The sequence below is a fragment of the Aythya marila genome (assembly GCF_965140915.1).
Source record: "Aythya marila genome assembly, chromosome: 18".
NCBI classification, from domain to species: Eukaryota; Metazoa; Chordata; class Aves; order Anseriformes; family Anatidae; genus Aythya; species Aythya marila.
In genome coordinates this window covers 3,360,698-3,380,335 of record NC_139059.1, presented here as the reverse complement: position 1 = coordinate 3,380,335, position 19,638 = coordinate 3,360,698, and the positions used below count along the sequence as shown (strand labels likewise).

Here is a 19,638-nt window from a genome sequence, read left to right as displayed (position 1 = left end):
AAAGTTCAGGTAAAGCAGAGGCTTTGGTTTACAGTGCTCCAACAACAATACAACCAACAGAATGCTGCTGCGATTGCTTTTTGTAACACGTTTTAAAAATGAACTGAAAAATTCAAGAAACTGATCATTTAAGGGTTTTAAAAATAGTTCAGAAATGGCTTACAACAGATTATACTCACCTATAAATAATCCCTCTGTTATGGAGAAAGAATAACCCAACCGAGATCTCAGCTGCATAGAACCTGTATGAAAAAAGCCCAACAGATTTCATATTGCCTCATGATTTCCCTCTCACAAAATACTTTGGAAATGCATCATGGTAAAAAATGATAACGTAAGTATAGAAATATACATTATAGGTAGACATAAAAGATATATTACTTCAAATTTACTTTAATAGATACAATTAATTTTGAGTATTTGATGATAAGATGGTACAGATTTTATTTATTTATTTATTTTTAAATTGGAAACTTCTCCCTAGACCAGAAAAAAAACTTTCTGCAGCTGAAGTACAGCATTTTTACTGCACTGATCAGTCTGCCTGCATAGGTCATTATCTCTAATCACATATCAATGCTGAATTCAGGATGCAATTCAATTTACATTGCAATTCATATGGCACTAAATCATTTGCAGAAATAGTATTCCTTTATACAGGCTGTTAATGGATTAATTACATAAAACTAATTAAAATGATTACCATATAAAATATAATTGCTGAATGTAGTTAAAGGATATATAATATTGATGGATGTTTGAAGCCTGTTGCTGCACAAATTATAGGCAAGAAGATTATCCAAAGACAAGATTATTTTTTAGGCTAGCATAAGGAAAATGAACGCTTAGCTCTGAAACCAGAGCTATTTGTGGACGTGTGTGAACGAATATGTTCCACAGGCATAAGCTGTCATAAAGCACTGTTTCCAACTGGTGTTCAGCAAGTTACATTAGCTGGGGACCAAGGGTGTTCTGACAGCATTGAGTTTTCATGTTGACACTCTGTTTTATATCAAATGCTTATATTTAGAAGGCCTCTCATTTAAACAAGCCCTGATTATTTAAATCAAAATGAGAAATTATTTTAGCCAAATTCTTAAACAGAATCGGTCACACTTCATTTTAAAGTTTCACTGGTAAATGATTTATGAAACACTAATAAATGATGACGAGATGTTTTAAGCATGACTAAAATGGTACTGATGGTATCCACATTTGAGTATGTTGCAGATCATTATCAGTTACTCACTGATATGCCAGATGTACAATAATCTAAAAGGGACCATGTATATAAACAACTTCTAATCATTTAGTAACTTCTCACAAATAAAACTTCTATAAAAAGTAGAATTACAGAACTTCTTATAAGCTATACATTGAATTTATCTTGTATAAACTCTATCAAAATGTGAAGTGTATTTCTAAAACTTTCCCTATAATATTAATTCAGATTGAAATGTTCTTGCTTTTGTTATATACTTGCTTTTAAAAGCAACATGAGAATACTAAGTAATACTTTTAATTTCCTGTTGCCTTGTTTAAATTGTCACTTTTAAAGCACACACTGCCTTTGTTTTGCTGTATTGTTTAATAACAGTACGACTACCTTTGGCCTGTGTGTGCAAATAACATTTTCAAAATAAACTTCTTTTGGGTCTTAAAAAATGCAATCAAAAAAAGGACAGCCTAGACTTCAGACTAAACCTAGGAAGATGCTACGAGTTAGTGTGACAAAGAAATCTAACCCTCTTACAGGGTAAAATTAAGATGATGACACAATTTAAATATATAAACATGAACACTCACACTGCTTGTGGCTCCTTAAATTTTCCTACTTGCTGAATGTGATACATGAGATCACCACCATTCACATATTCCATAACAAAATACAGGCGGTCCTAGGATAAAGTATTAAAGATGCACATAAATACTTTAGACATAATATTAGATATGCATTGATCGGCAAAAAAATCACTGATATGATATTATAAAGCTTTTAAGATTATTGGGACTGGTTGTACATTCTGGCAGAATTGATAGATCAGGAAATGGAAATGGGATGTTTTGGAAAACCTGCAAGAGTAAATGACTGATGGGACCTGTCTAGTTTTGCCAATTTTAGTGATGCAATTTTATATATTAGTTGTCTACAATGTTCCCATAATTACTCACATATAGTTCTGTCTGCTAAAAAGAAATGTGAAAAAGCATTAAAGATGGTTGAAAATTCTTACTTTCAGCCCATTCCTAATGCCTCCTAATAAGTTTTCCTTCTTAGGAAGTATATATTTTTCTTCTCATAACTAAAAGGAGGCAAGAAAAGAAGTAAAAGGGTTTACAAAAGTATCTTCTACTTTCACCAGTGACACCAAGTTCCTTTCTCACAAGTCCCTATTTCAGCTAAAGAAGGACTGCAATAAAGTATTTTGAAGGGTGCTTTTTCTTCAACAGTTAAGACTTTTAAAATCCACACCCAGATATCTCAAGTGAAACAGGACCACAACATATTGGAGTGCACTTATGTAGTATTTTCCCCACTTAGTGACCTTCAGACAGTAAGACTTGAAGCAATCTGTTGCCCATTTTCCAGAGGACTAAAATTGACCTCTTCCAAGTGCCTTCTGTACAAATATATTGGTTCACACTCTGCAAACATCTTTTATTTAGGGTGGATGATTTAGGCCACCTAGCTTTGAAAATTCTGGCAGACAACATTATGGCAAGCTTGTTTTCTGCAGTCACAACATGATCCAAATAGCGTATCAGATGCATTAACAGTCTTCCTCCCAATTGCAGAAGAGATATTTTTGGCTTCCTCTGATTTTCCTTTATTTATTTTGGATGGAAGCATTATCTTGAAGTATTTATATGAAAGTTCCCAATAATCTGATGGAAAAGAAACTCATTATTAAGATGCTCTGGTATAACCTCTATTCCCACTCTTTCCTTCAGAACCACCAATTGGAAGTAGGAAGTCTCTACTTGTCCAGAGTCTCTACTTTTATAACATTAACATACATTTAAAAGCTTTGATTTTCTAAGCTAAGTCCAACAGATGAGCCATAGGCAAAATGGTTAATTGTCCAGATCTGAACTATAAAATTTAGATTTTTATATGAATTGTCTTATTGTAAAATCCATGGCAACAGAAGCCTGCAAGGAAAAAGAGCAGCTAAAAACATTAACAACAATTAATCAGTTTTTTCTATGGCCAAACAGCATATGCTTTTTCTTCTCTTTCATTTTGAATTTCTCATTTTTGTAGCTAATGCTAATCCTTCAGAGCATTTCACAGCACCAAGTGCAAAGTACTCTACACTTAGGAAAACATGAAGTAAACGAGGTAAAGGTGTTTGCAATATTTGTCTAGACCTTTATGTGGCCACGTTGTTCTTGTATGTGATCATCCAGAAAAATTATATTGCAAATACTAAAAATCTCAACTTTTTTCCCCCATTCCCCTTAGTGAGAAAACACTAGACATTTGTACATTTTACATTAAAAAAGAAGCTGCCCAAAAGAAAGATAAGATTAATCAAAGTGGTTTTTCAATTACTGATGACACTAAGCTTTTTGATTACTAATGAAACATTATAAAGATATACATACTTGCAGGGAAAAAAGTCTATTTCTTACTAACTTTCATCCTATTACAGCTATCTTCATTTTTTAAGTAGAGGCAGTAAGAATATTATAGAAAGCAAAAAATTACCAAATGCAATAGTTCCCAGATTCATGTTTTACTGTGCTTAATTATGTTTGCAAATCATTCAGGCCATTTTCTGCTCAGAGATTTGTAGATACTAAAAAGAGTTGGAAAATGCCCCTAACAACACAGACAATTGTACTATGAAATGGTGACAGGATGACATGATGTGTTTGTGGAATATTACGATGTTATTACTTCAAACTTACTAGTTTTTTGTTTGTTGTTTTGATTCAAACCATCTGATGTGGAAGATATGGAATAGTCAAGTGGAAAAACAACATACGTATGTCCTTTTGTCACCCCATTAAGCTACAGCCCACTGCTGGGGCACTAATTCAGGGCTATCATCATTAAGACAGCTCCAAGGCGAGACAAGAAGAGCCTTGACTTTGTGTCAATAAAGGCAACTCCAAGAAGCCAGCACCCACTGAGAGCCAACTGCCTGCCATGCTGCTTTCAGACCAGTACGGTGCCGCTGGATTGTCAGAGTCATCCTGGAGTCTGTCTTTGGGAGATTTTTTGCAATGTGATGGGGAAATCTCCACTTTGTTTATTTATAGAAAATGAAGAAAAAAAGCCCAATGCTTTTTTCTGTGCCAGGGGTACCAGCAAAACAAATTAAATCCATCAACATTGATTCATGAGTAATGCTCTTGTGATAAAATAAGCACCATTAAGACTTTACAAGTACTATCCTCAGATCCTTAAATGTATTTAGGAACCTTTGAGAATCTGGGTTTAAGGGTCTGACTTAGCAAAGCACACATTATTAAATTTACAAATTTTCCCACTGGTCTGCTGGAATTACTATATGGAGAAAAATCTGTAATCCTAGAATTTAGGTTTAAAACTCTAAGGGGTGTCTCTCTCTTCACCGTTTCCTATGTGAAGAACCTATGGAATACAGGTTGCATAATAATACAAGTTATTGAACTGACATAATTCATGATCACATAGTGTAGAAAACATCACAGTTGCAAGAGAGCTCACGTACAACTGTTTGGAAACAAGAGTGAAGTTGTGTTAGGAATGGTGGTTTATCCTGCAAAGCCAGCACTCGTTTTTCAACCATTGTACACTCAACATCATCGTCCTGAATCACCACATCTTTTTTCAGTATTTTGATTGCATAGAGTTCCTCTGTCCCCTTCCTGTCTGCCAGCATCACCTGCACAAAAAGAAACAAGAGTGAAAATCTTCCTACCTACCAATGGGAGAAGGTGACTCATATGCCCCATTTATTGTATAGATGGCAATCCAGCTCTTGTGTACAGACTAACTCGATCAAAACTCCAAAAATATCATCATTAGTCACCTACTGCAATGGGATGTACCAGTCGTTTTAGACAATGCCTGAGCCAAAACTCGCTGGTTTATCACAGGCATATTGCCCAGGGGCTGATAAAATGCTAAATCCCTGAGGACTTCTCCAGTAAAGGGCACATCATCATATAAGTATCTGATAAAATGTCAGAAAAATAGCAGTCCTTTCTCTTGACTAACAGATTTCAAATACATATATATGTACTATTCATGATTTTTCCCAATATCCAGCCCTACCAACGCTGGTGACTTCCAGAACTGGCAGAGTGACCTAGGTAGTAAAGGCAAGTTGTCAAGAATTCTTACCTTTCCAAAGCTCCCCTTTCCAAGAACCATAAGAAAGTTGAAATCTGTCAGCTTCACCCTGTCCAGATTGTTGGATGGTGCACTTGAATTCCTGTCTTCTGATGGAGTAATGACTTTGTTACCAGCTGGCCCAAGTTTGGCTTTCTGAAGAACATATACACACATATACACACAAAAATGGGAAAGTGAGAAGAGTAGCCTGTCTTCTTGGCAGAACTGGTTAATGTTAGATCGGAGATGACCTTATTTGAGACGGCATTCTCGAGAGAAAGGCTGCATAACAAAATTTGCACAGACACAAGTTCAAAGACTCATTCCAACAATACTTTTGACATTATTGAGTGAATTAAAGTGGAAAACTGTGTTCATGTATAACCAGATAAAAGCAGATAGACTTATCTGGTTATCAGAGCAAAACCAAAGCAAAAACCAAAGCCAAAGGAAAAAAACAAAACACTTATATTCATGCCAAAAGCAGCCTTAACTGGCATTTTTATTTCAAAATACAAAAAATGCTCTTCAAAGATTTCATGCTATAATCTACATAAGGTATTCTAGATATAAACACTCTCTTCAGCACGTTCTCTTTTAAAACACAATTCTTAAAGACACTCTGCATAGCAAGAGTTAGGAAATCTTTGACATGCATTAAAAAAAATAACCTGCATTTAAAAAAAAAAAAAAAAAAAAAAAAGAGAGAGAAAAGAATTAATGCAGATGAACATGGGCACTTTCAAACTAGCATTACAATCAACTTTGATTTTCAATCAAGCGTTGATCTGGAAAAGGGAGGAAGGGAAGCTGGAGGTGCCCCATCCCTGGAGGTGCCCAAGGCCAGGCTGGAGGGGGCTTTGGACAGCCTGGGCTGGTGGGAGGCATCCCTGCCCATGGCAGGGGGGTGGAATAATGGGCTGTAGGGTCCTTCCAACCTGAACCAGTCTATGATTCTATTTCATTCAAAGGTTCTGTCTTGGCAAGACAGTCTGGTTCGTAGAAGGTTGCAGCAGTCTCAGTATTTCACATGAGACACCATATAGTTGCTCAGGTAAGTTGCATTTCAAATCTTGAAGTTAACAAAAGCGAAAAAAGTAAGACTCACCAAAAGATAATGCAGGCTAGAACACAATATCCCTCTTTTTCTCAAACTTATCCCACATACCGGCAGGAGCAAAGCCATGAATGTTTAATAATAGTATTACTTTGGGATATAAGTGCTTTCCCCCAAGAATCTAGTGAGTTGGCATGTAAATAATCTCTAATATAGTTAATTTATTTTGTGCCATTGACATATGCTTGACATTTAAGGATAACTACTTTTCTCACTATGCCATAAAAGGACAGTAGTTGCATATTATCCATTTTACAGATAAAAAAAATAAATCTAGAAATCAAAGTGTATCCAGAGTCACACAATAAATCACCTTAAAAGCTTGGCCTGGCATATAACTTTTGCAGCTTCACTGGAAACTGAAAAATACAAACTTTCCCTCTCCAGACAAGTTTAGAAACCTAACATTGGAAGGGATGGCTTGATTCAGAGACTCCAGCCCTCTACTGCTGTGGGCAGGCATGTCAAGTAACCCTTGCATAAACTAACCACATCTGCAAGAGCATATTAGGATTCATAGGTGCAGAAAATCTTCTACTGGCCATATGGATATGGGTTTTAGCAGTTTAGACCTTTTTTCCTTTTTTTTTTGTAGTACAGCTTAAACCATGGAATTCCTTCCACCATCATTAATATTTGAGTGCATGAAAGCAGCACCTGGAGATGCCAGTCAGGATGGGGGACTGCACAAACATTTAGGAAGAGCAAGTCCTGAGCATCAGCCTAGGTTCCTGATTCTGCAAGGCATTGTCCCTTGGCAGGTGCTGCTATTGGTGCAAATCCAGGGGCTTTAATGGAGCTTTTTGCCTTTCAAGGCCTTAAGACTCGTGCAAGACCTGTGTAAGACTGAGCCTTAAGCAAATGAAGTAAAAAACAAAAACAAAACAAACAAAAAATCCTAATATCCTGTATTTTTACAAGATGAAGAAATGGTTTAAACAAGCAGCTTTGCTGGACATGTTTTTGTGACTCTCACATATGTGATATCAGATAAAAGTTCTTGTTCTTGTGATACGAGAAGAAATTTCAATATCCGCTTTGCCACCAAGCAAGAGATCCAAATCAGGCACTGACTGGAAAATGCTAGTTTTATTCCTTATACTTTAAACCAACTGGGCAGCCTGTTTGAAAAATGTACCACTCAGAACCACAAAGGGAGTTCTGTTCTGAGGCTGCTCGCTCTGTCCGTCCATCCTCGAGCACTGCTCCCAGGGGCTCAGTGTGACCTGTGCTTTCCCAGGGAGCTGCAGCTCACCCCAATTAAGGCCACGGAAGATGAAAGTGCCAGGATACGAAGGCAGCATCCTAAAATAATACTGGAGAACCAAGCAAAGGCCTCTCTGCACTCACCAGAGCACAAGGCGGCTGTGGCCTGCACTGCGGGAAGCTGGCAATCCCGCCGTCGTGCCACCAGCCTCAGCTGCCTTGTTAGCCCAAGTGCTGCCTCATTAGCCCCCAAGTACTGCCTCTGTTCACGAGGCAGGAGGAGCTCACCCACAGCCTGACATGCTGCACTGTACAGACCTTCTCCTGAGCACATGCCTTCGGCATCCTGCTGCAAATTTTGGCCCGCTCGAGGAATGAGCCTTGTTAGAAAGACAATCCAAAGCACAGCTGCATCCCAGAGCAAACAGAGAACCCTGCTGCAAACCGTACATGAGAAAACAGGAAAATGGCACCCATGAAATGCTCAAGAGTGACCAGACTGACCCAAAGAAAGCACATGGACCCAAACGGAATGGCCTAAGGACCTGATCAAATTACCATCACCTTACCAAAGGTCCACATCCCTTCAGACAGGCCACTGACCATCCGTTCATGAGCATGAACAAAACCTGTTTTCACAGCTACCATGTGAATTCCTTTCAGAGCTTTTTGGCTTAAGGTCCTAGTGAAAGCATAGTGGGAGTTTCAAAGCTAGTAAACAAGTAGCGAGAGAAAAATAGGAAACAATACTCATCCCAGACAAAACATTTTACAGATGATCCATTGAGAGCTTCCCAAAATACCACCACAAAATGCTTCAGTTATGACTTTGCCACAGGCATATCATTTTATCTTCCTCTTAGTACTATTTACAAAAATTTCCAGAGCTACTGGAACAAAAGTAAACTGTGGGCATGCAAATAAAATCAGATAAGCACAGTCTAGTCATTACAGATCCCACCTGTGTGACCAAGTTTTTTACTTTAACCTTGACTTTTTGCAGAACCTTACCCAGAATACAGGTCAAGACAGAAGTACTTCAGAAACTCATCTAATGATTTCTGGTTATGACTAAAGAATTAGGAAAATTTCTTCAAATACCAAAATTGTTTTGCCTAAAAGTCTACAAACAAACGTTGTGCCCTAATGTGAGCATTAGGTGGAGGTACTGGGAAACAATCATTTGCTTACAGGATTAGTAAAGAATTGAGGAGAGAACCTGGAGAAGACCTCACCTGCCCCCATGCTGTAGCTATTCCTGAAGAGTTTCCACCATCTGCCCGTGCCTTCATCTCACCCCCTAGTTGAACATTTTGTTGGCTGTGCTGATTGGAGTTGTTTAATGGTGCTATATACAATGGGATAACCATGTACGTACAAACTTTCTTCACATACAGCAATGCTAATCTCTTGGTATGAGCCACATGGGAAATAACTTGCTGAAAATACATTTCACTAGAAAAACACTTTTCTCCAGCTTCTTGCATACCTTAACATGTGAGGTCATTGTTTCTTCATATGAGAAACAATCTTTCTTTTTACTTCAGATGTGGAGCTACAAACCAAAACTGTTGTTAAAATACAGTCCCAGTGAGAAGCACAATGTATTTTAATTTGCATAAATGAAATGTAAAACCACACACCATTTCTTTCACCATTACCTCTGCATCCAGGGTTGCCCATGATGAATAACTTCACTATATATTGGAAGGGAGGAAAATCTGTTTGAGGCTTATGCTTTGTTAAGGCCAATTTAAGCACCGAAAATAGGACAGATATTGGATAGAAATGTTTTCCAGAGCTCTGGGAAATGCTGTTTCAATAGTGCTAACCACAGAGGAATAAAGAGACCCAGGGCTCTGTTTGATAGATAGACTGTGCGTAAGGAGAGCAATTTGTGGTGCAGAGCCTTAGAAACGCACAGCTGAAGAGCAGGGCACTGGGACCTGAGCCACACAGAGAGGAAGGCCCCAGATACGATACCACAGACCTTGTTCCCTAAAGCTGACATTGTGAAATGCTGCCCAGATCTTTCTGGATCTTGCACAGATTCATCGTTTCCTCTTCAAACTCTGGTCTTATAAACAGCTCAAACAATGTATTTTTTTTCTCAGGTGTTTACACCCAGTTTCTCGAATGGGAGCAGGTTTTCTTACAGTCAGATATGGCTGGAAAAAAGGAATGATGTGGCAAAAGCTGGAACGGATGGAAGAGGTAGATGTGAAAGGAGGAAGAGCGAACTGGGATCACAACCTACTGGTTGTTGTCTTAGAGAAGAGCATATTTCATGAAAAGCAATTTTTACTAAGTTACTTAAATGCTCCATATTATTTTGGGACTTACTCATCCTTATAGAATTATGAGTACCACAGTTTAAACTGTTTTATTGATTATATATATTAGGGTTTTTTACAATAGCAGGAACGCCTTTGCTTACTTAAATTTGTCCACAAACTCTCCCAGCACACTGTAAACTACTTTTGATAAAAGCACAGCATTTTCACAACCAAGTCAGCTTGCAGCAAACAAACCAGAATAAAGGCACGTTAAAGATAAATTAGTTTGCACTGGGAGCAGAAGAGTTAATCTTAAAAGAAAACAAGACATGCACATCATCTTACTTCTTTGGCTTGGACGCACCTTATCTCGGCCAGTTCTTTTGCCCTGAAACCACAGGTGAGACATTATCTATTCAGCCCAAATGCACTTCTTTAGGGAGTTTTATAGAAGTTATAGAGTTTATAGAAGTTTGGAGAGTCTCTTCAGACTCGGTAGACTCGGTTTCTAAGACAGCTCAGGTTCTGTAGTAAAAAATGCTCTTTTAAAATAAATGCTTCGTGGAAAAATTGTTTTTAAATTTATATGTATAGCTGTTCTCCAAAACCTACTGAGAAGTGTGAAGCACAGAAGTGGTTTAGGGAACAGTAATCCATCAGTGCACTCAGCTTTCAGTCGCGCTATGTTCTCATCAAGCCTTTTCAATGCTGGCTTCCAAAACTGCCAAATCTTGCTGCCAGCCCCCGCCACCCTCCCTGCGCAGCTGCAGAAGGGCAAGGCCACATCGTTCCCCATGACAACAAGTTCCAGCTGCCACAAGACCCTGCAGTACGCAGGGCACCGAGGATGTATTTCGTGGTTGTCACGGTAACTCGCTCTGAGCAAGTTCCCGGATGCCCGGTGAGAAGATCTACTGGTAACAGGTTTTCAAGAGGAGAAAGAGGTAAATAAAAAAAATATTTAACGACAATGCCGAACTCATGTTGCTTGTGGGGAGGTACATAGACATTGAGTACACACCACTTCTGTTTGGAAACAGCACCCCTATGGCCACGTTTCATCTGCTACTTGTTGGCTCCACTGACACCTACTGGGAGAAGAAACAGAGAGCCTCACTGCCAGCAGCTGAGCCTCCTGGAGGCCAGCATCGCTGCTGCTCACTGCACACCAGCCTCGTCTTCCCTCCTCAACTGCAGAGCCCACCTAGCACACGCTGCTCTGCCCTGTTCAGCTGTAAACAGCACGTGAGTGATGCTGCATCAGAAAGCAGCAATCTCGTCAGCCTCCATCACAAAAAATCACAATTTTGACAGGCCAGCAGTCTAACGATTGACTGCCCAGGCTTGCTGCAGGCTTTATCAGGGGTCCCAAAGCTTTCTTGAGATCAGCCAAGCAGGAACGTCCTCTTATCATGATTCAATCCCTCTGTAAAACTGACAAAATCCCTGCCTCTCACCCTGCAGTGAGGCTTCACCAGCTCCTCACTAGACCCCAGCACGCTCCTCAGATAACAACTTGTCTCAGGCCAGCCCACCTTGCTCCCACTGTTTCCTTTCTTAATTCTGAGGTTAGTCCAAAGCCATTGCAGAGCCGTGGGTAACCTTCTGCTTCAGCACATCACTTCCAGATGCGGAGCAGCAACTGGTGAGAAGCAAGGGAAGGAGCAGCTGGACCCTCCTGTTCAAGTGTCACTGTGGCAGCCGATGCCCACTCACGCCTGACGCCCCCTGGACTCAGCGCAAGAAGCATCGGAGCAGCTCCAATCTCGAGCAGATGTTCAGAGATGTCACTGAGAGAAATGCAAAGCTCACGCTTGGGATGTAGAAAGGAGAAACTGAAATAGTTGATCAGAAACTCAGGGAAGGACAAAAAGCCCTCTTAGGGTTTCAAGTCATGAAAACTCGGTGGGGATTTTGATCAGCCTAACAAGTTGAGCCATTAGCAAGCCTTTAATAAACTAAATAAAGCCAATAAATTTCAAGTCACAATCTGGAGGAAAAAAACCTTCTCCTCAGTGAAATGTGCTCCATCATTGTGGCAGCTTGTTTCTTATATTATTGCATTTCCAATTCCATGTAATTATAGATGTTGTGAAGGGCTATCAATTTCCTACTTTATACGACTTAATTGTCAGGATGGTGATAACTTGAAATGAGAAGAGTTCGTTTCTAAGCTCCAGCAAGGCCTAATACTTCACCAGACTGAGTTTTAAGCTCAATAACATAACTTAATGCAAGCTTATAACTCATTAGCAGAGAGTTTTGTAGCCATGGAAACAACCCAGAAAAGAGAAAGTTACAGCCTGGGCTTGGGATGGTTTAGCAGCCCAGCAGCTTTAACCAGTGAGGGGATGGCATCAGTTATCTCCCGATCCAGCCTGAGCTCTTGATCTTGCTGTCAGGTCAGGAAGGACACAGGGAACTTCCCTCACCATTTCACCTGTCTGCCTAAGAAATGTGTGCTCAGCAACCTAGGGAGATGGTTTTGCACTGCACTGCCTGAGGAACAGCACAGCAGACACAGTGTCTGGCTCTTGCGCTTCTTTCTGTGGCTTAACAAATGCTTCTGAAGAGCGAGGCAACCCAGTCCTGGCTTCTCCCATCCTACTGGGCATTCTCGCTGATTCGTCTTTGTTCCTGAGCTAAACAAACTAAATTACAGAAATGTATTGTGCTAGTGGATGCATACACCCGTACTTAGGTGCCTAGCAAGGACACCACACCAGTACCAGGTGCTAAGAAATAAAAATGCTATATATAAAAAATTAAGTAAAATGAATTTTTACTTCTATAGCTTAAACATTGAATAAAAAAAGCTTTAAAAATTCTTATAATTCCCACTGCTAGTAAAAAGGCACATGCAGATAGGATGTTTCATGAAAATATAAATGGGAGGTGTGTAATTAAGACTCAGGGTTTAATATGGACTACTTTGCGTCCTTTGTTTACTTTCTCCCCATTTCCTCCCTACCCCCCTTAAGCTTGTGTCATACTTACCCTTTAGGTTACTAAGAGAAAATTTATTTAAAGGATTTGCCTGTTGTTTTTTTTTTTTTTTTTTTTTTTTTTTGGCCATATGTGAAGAGGATTCAGAATGCCTTTTTGCTGAAAGCCTGACCAAGAGGACAGGAAACCCACTGCTGAAGCCCACCCACATGCTGCAACGCTCCGGAATGATGATATCAGAGTGTAGATCAATGACCTGGGTTACAAATAACAGAAGAGAAAGCACCGTGTCCTACAAAGGCTGCTGCGTGATCACTAAAATCGAGTTATTTTGCCTAATTCTCCATAGGCACTGCTCATGGTAAGCAGTGCCTCTTCTAACACCCTGCAGGTTCACAAGCCTGCGCTGAGATTGTTTCACTCCATGACTCAGAGGTTGCCGGCCCTGTGCGTGTCCCCCAGCACATAAATCACGGCAGGAGGTAGGCAGAGGGCTGGGAATCACGGATATCACCCACAGGCAGAGGTGACCTGAGCAGTACCAAGGAGGTCAGAGGCAGAACTCACGCCTACAGCTGCAAGCTCCTAAATATTTTGATTGGGGAAAAATGATCATCAGTGCAAGGTAAAGAGACTTGTACAAAGGGCTCAATGAAAAACTTACAGTGAATTTTATCAAAACAGCTGTTTCATGTAACAGGTTTGGATCTTTACAAATACACATAGGTGCAACAATTTGCATCGTTTCATGTCCTTCAGGACTTTTGCTACAGCCAGCTTTTTGCTCTGGCTGCTATTCCGTGTTCTTTACTGACCCCTCGTGGTTCCTAACTCAGAGCAGAAATTATTTTCTCGAGATCAACATTATGATCAAGGGAAGTTTACTCAGGATATAAGCTATAAGAGAATCCTAAAGGACAATACTACAGCTTAATATACCATACAGCATCTCGGCAGTGCTGCTACTTTGGAGGGTTTATAACCACATGCCCTATTTAAATTATTTGCTTTTACTTTTTCAGTATTGCTGTGAACAAGTTGAAAATGTATAAAATACTCAGTAAGTGACTTCTAATCAGATTTATCAGGGACAAGATAAAGGTAACCACATCCCTAGAAAATGTAGACAACAGAGTCAAAAGACTATGGAAAGCAGTCATTTGGAAAGGGATGCGTTTATCCTAAGAACAGGATGCATTTATCCTACGAATACCAGTTTCAGAGGGTATCTGAAACTGTACAAGAAACTTGTACAAGGAACTTCTGGCTGTGAGCAGCCAAATCTAGAGAGGGAAGAGTTTCCAGCTACCCACTTGGCACCGTCAACGTGTTTAATCTGTTTAATAATCCTGTGGCCACCTGAGTCTACTTTGTTTTCTGCCTTTATTGCCAAAAACACCATCCCCTGCAACAGAACAGCATCTAACTAGATGGAATGTAATTAAAGAGGCTGCCTAGGAATAATATTCAAGAATTTTCGCTGAAATATCCTGTGATAGTGGCAATAAAAACACAAACAGTGAATATAATTATATTGCTGGCTTTCCAGTCAATACTGGAATAACAAATCCCTAAGTATCAAAAAAAAAAAAAAAAAAAAAAAAAAAAAAAAAAAAAGAGTTGCTATTATATATGCTCCTTCATTTTTAAATTATGCAAATTACTGCTAATTTTCAATAATTAAAAAATAGGGTGTTGAATTTGCTTTAAGCATAAAACTCATTTCAATATGGACAAAAACTAAAGTTCCGTTCTAAAGCAATCTTCAAAGACTTCAGTTCTACCTGATCTGAGTGCAAATCCCTGCAGAAAATCCTTAGGGACGAAAAGCTGCAGATAAGCAGTGATTTTAAGACCTGGGGATCCTGTAACCAGGTCGCACTATGTGATTAGTTAACACAAACACACAAAATCAAGGTGGTTTCTGCATGATGTTGTGAAAATAAATTAATCTAAATGCATACTTTGCTGGGTGAACAAAAGCAGCATAAATGCACGATCCTTCCCAGTATTTGATAAACAATTTATAAATAACTAAGCTGTTTGACCTTGTTCACAGCATTCTCAAATTTTCTATGATCTTTTAAAATCATTTTTGTACATTATATTTATTTCTAGCTCAGAAGTGTTATATTATCCTCCGGAACACAGCCTTCCTTCTTCACCTGCTCCTGCTGTTTCCTTTCAATTCCAGTCTTGTAAACTTGGGAACATAACCTCCGCAGCAGTCCCACATAAACTGATTATTGACAGAATTATTACCAAAGATATGCTAATGGCAGTGGTGATTAGCTTGCAGAATGCAGCATGCAGAGATGCTTCTGAGCTTAGGCTGGTAATGCTGTCACTGGCAGCAGCAAGCTGAACGGGGATTTGGAACAATCCAGAGAGGAAAGACAGACAACAAACAAGAAAGCATTTTTCTTTTTCATGAAGAAATGGAATTCCTCAGTCTTGTATCACAAGACTGCCAACTTTCTTTGCTGGGATTCACTAATTCACAAGGAATAAGTATGAATTCTGCCTATGAAGCAGCAGTGTATGAAACTGTTCAGCTCTTTTTTTTAGGTGCACTCCTATGATGAAACCAAAAATGGACCAAGAACTTTTGTCGGTTTAGATCAGTGCACTTCAGGGCCTGGATTTTACCCTGGAGTGACACCATAGCATTAGACATTACTGTTTTTATCCCAGCTGCATTTTCTCAGGGTAGGTTTGGCTCTGTCAGTGCAGCTTAAATGGGCTTTGCAATACCCCACTGCTGAGATTTTTTCATTTACTACTTTTTCTGTCATGCTTTCATGTTGAGGGGTTCTACCCTCAATTATTACAGCTAAATACTCCACTATATACTGCATAAAAGTATTGATAGTTATTTAAATGCTACGTATAAATTGTTCAAACAAAATTGTTTAAAAATATATTTCAACAGAGAAGCTTGAAGCTTCCCTGCATTAAACAAATTTCATCAATGAAACCAACAAGTGATTTTATTTTCAAATAAGAGGAGGGGGAAAGGACCGAGGAAGGGTAACTCACCTTCTGAAAATCTTTTGTGAGATAAAGATACCAGAGAAAGGATGAAGGTTAAGAGAACAGAAGTTACTGATTGTGTGACAAATACAATGATTACTGCATTAGGAAATATTTGGCAATGACAAATCATCTCTCTTTTTTTCTGGTTCAGTATTAAAATAATTGTTAAAATCATACTTTACTAATACAAACAACTTAAAAAAAAAAGATTTTTAAATTAATTCTTTTAAATGTCAGCAAATTGTAACTAAACCCATATATGAGACTGAAAGTGTGATTTGTGTCAGTAACTTTTGCCCTAATAAAGCAAGAAAACCTGCTGGAGAGACATTACATGCAAATGACAAGTGCAGACGTGTATATTGTTAATGCTGATATGCATTGTTTATGGCAGTATTTCAGTGAGATGGAAGTGAAAGAAGTAAAATGGGAAGTATCAGGTGGATTACTATTCACAGCATCTGTGCATACGGGTAATATCACTTACAATATAGTATACCCCAACTTACATACAGTATATAGCACAGTATATAGTATATAGTATATATCATGATACACACATGCTATATACCATGTAAATTTATTTACTTAATTGTCCAGTGAATGTGAGAATTATTTGATCTGTGGAAGTTATTTAAAGTTCCACAAGTGTATTTCAAATTAAAGATGCACCATTTTCCATGAGAAGGTGCCATTCATTTAACCAAGTCCTTCAAAATGAAAGGCACACTGCAACTGCCGAGGTTTGCTGACCCATTTTTGTAAGTCAACTTCTCATTTGGGGAAACTTTGTGGCAAATTACGGAAGATGAATACTTCAATTTTTTAAAACTATCATTATTCTTTATAAAAGCTTAAATCAGAGATTAAAAAAAATGCATCCTTAAAACGCTGTGAGAATGAAACTGAATTTATTAATAAGCTTCAAATGCTCATAGAGAAAGGTGTGTGAAAAAAAAGGTGCAGAACTTTGAGGAGGAAACTACCTTGAAGAAGCAGGCATTGACATGACAGTCCTGGGAGAGGCAGGCAAGGAGAAAAACTGCTGCATTAGTAAAGGGCTTGCAAAGCCAAGCGACATCAGTAGCACAAGGCAACAAATAAGGACACGGCAGCGAGAATACAGGGATGGGCGCACCTGCTGTGTGCAGAAACCTCATGAAAAAGAAACCATGGCATTAATCACCCTAGCAATCAGGAGCACAGTGCAGCAGAGCACAATGAAATACAGGTCTTTCTGTCAGCTGCTATTCAATGTTAACTGCAATCTTGTGCATCCATGTGTTTCCTAACGCCCTTAAACCACCGAAATGCATAAAGCTGAATGCACAGATGTGTGAAGTCTGGGCTCCTATCAACAAACACACACTGAAGACAGGGGTTAGCACAGAAGTGCTTTTTGAGTTTTTGCCTTGTTTTGAAATATGCTTTTAAACTGTCTTTATATATGGGATAAAGAAATCCCTGTTACCAATGTAATTTTCTACGTTCTTCATCTTAGTAACAACACATATAGTGAGAAAAACCTCCCAGACAACTCACTACCTCATAGGAACAGGGGCTGAAGATGTAAGTCCTCTGGTTAAGAATGTTCAAATTCTCTACTTTCAAATATGGTGAGTGGATGGGAAACCTCCGGTAACTGCATATGGGAATTCCCCATGCCAAATGATAGTATGGAACAGATGGAGTCATCTAACAGCATTTCTATACTGCAGCAGCAATCCATTCTCTAATGATTAAATATGCACAATTTAAAAATAGGAACGAGTGCCACAGCCAAAAAAAGCAGCTCCTCTTTTTATATACATAAAGAGTGTGGATTGATGTGCCAGTGATATTTTGGCTGGTCATGATTTCAGTATACTTAGTATACTGTTTCCTGGAAAGTAAATTTAATCTTTTCTTTTACAGTTTGAAGCATCAGCAATGTTATTTCTCTTTTCCCTGTCACCTTTGCTGAACTGCTTGAAGTTACGGTTATTGCCTCAAAATGGGAACATATACAAGTTAGATATGGATATGGCAGAGATCATATCTTTTATTTATTTCAAAAAAAAAAAACAAAGAGTAAAGTGGCTGCAGCATAACAGCTCTGGGGCAAAAGCACAAGCATCCTTCAAAGGCTTAGAAGAAATGTCTCCTTTGCAGCCCTTTACAGAACTATACACAGAGACCAGAAGACAGAAGAATTTAACTCACAAATTAGCAAAATCTGAAGCTCCCCTATGGCTACGTGTTTTTTTTTTTTTTTTTTTGAATGAAAATATCAAATTTAATTAGGAAGCTCCTTGGGTTCTGAGGAAGCTGCTGAAGCAGTCCCCGGAGCCTCCTGCCGAGGCGCTGGCCACAGGGCTGCAGCACTCGTCCACAGCCCACACAGCTCCAGCATGTCCCAGCTGCTGATGAAAGGAAACAAAGAAGATGTCCTTTTGACCTAAAACTGTTATGAACGTCAGAAAAAAATGCCAGATTAATGCAGAAAGCACTGGCCCTCTCCTTTCGAATAACGCAGCCAGAAGCTGCTTGGAAAAAATGAAACGAAAGGGAGTGGTAGAGATCTAAGAAAGGCAGCATTGCAGCGAAACAAACTGAAATGATTTACCCATGTTCAGAAAGGGAATGATAAATAAATGAGTTTCTTTAGCACTGACTATAACAACACTGAAACTCATCAGAGAGCTTTGAACATGACTGGAAACCCGCAGACGTTTCCAAATAGCATTTAACCCCAGCTGTGCTGCACGGGGAGAGGCCTGACTCTGTAAATGAGCGCTTGCTCTGTGTACAGCACGTCCACATGCTGATCAAGATCGGCTACTTAATCAGGAATTCAAGCCTGCATTTACACTTGCTCGAGGATTAACACAGAAGTTTGGTCAAACAGAGTGCTGCCCTGCGTACTGCGGGAGGTTAGTGGCACATCACAGGCAGAAATGTCTCAGCTCTTGCGTCACTGGAGAGGGGCTAGGTATTTATAACCAAGCCTGATGGCCAAGCACCACACTGTCCCTGTTCTCGTAATTAAAATGGTGAGACATTTAAAAAGACATTTTCTTTAGCATGGTAATAATGGTTATGTTTAGAAGCACTGAGATGTCACCAAAATGCCACTGACTGTAGGCTTCCAGTTTTCAGATACAATATCTACCCTCATCTGAACTCTCTTTCCTCTCTCCTTATGTTGTTCTGCTTAGTCTGCAAAAGAAAAATATGGTTGTAGCCTGTATACAGCATTCCTCATTGATTCTGGCAGAACAAAGCAGCTAAAAAGCAACTCATGATGAGCCCTGAGAAGAGCTGGGACAGCGTGGGGAGCCCAGCCCCATGAGTAGGGAACTGTACAGCCAGGCCAGCTCACCCCCCTGGCAGCAAAAAGCCCATCAGGATCTGGCCAAGAACCAAAGGAGCTGCTCCTGGATCAAAGCGTGAAGCCAGCATGAGCCCTTTCCCTGGGTACGCTGCCTGACCTTTCTACCACACAGTTTTACAGGCCTGGCCCCCAGCATCAGCTGGTGGGCGAAAATGGTTCCTGCTTTTCCTCACGCTGACCAGAAATTACTCTGCAGAAAAAGCACTTATCAGGATAGCTTTGTCTGATTACTACGGGGTGATGTCATTGTCATTCACTGTCTGAAACGGACTGGTACAAAACCAGCAGTCCCAAAAAGCACAGGCGGCAACAGCAGCGAACAGCTCCTCATTTCCAGAGCCAAGTCCCAAGCATA

At 39.5% G+C, this 19,638-nt stretch overlaps 1 protein-coding gene across 2 annotated transcripts in view; it reads right to left on the bottom strand.

Moving 5' to 3' along the window:
* Positions 1-19,638, bottom strand: part of PRKCA (protein kinase C alpha) — a 148,687-nt gene that overhangs the window by 17,607 nt on the left and 111,442 nt on the right. The window contains exons 9-13 of one of the 2 annotated variants that reach the window (XM_082774929.1): positions 10,293-10,316; positions 5,339-5,482; positions 4,704-4,877; positions 1,807-1,898; positions 180-242 (exon numbers count right to left, since the gene is read on the bottom strand). In XM_082774929.1, coding sequence (XP_082631055.1) covers positions 180-242; positions 1,807-1,898; positions 4,704-4,877; positions 5,339-5,482; positions 10,293-10,316 — 497 coding nt within the window. The remainder of the gene's footprint in view (positions 1-179; positions 243-1,806; positions 1,899-4,703; positions 4,878-5,338; positions 5,483-10,292; positions 10,317-19,638) is intronic. The other variant, XM_082774930.1, reaches the window with a different exon arrangement.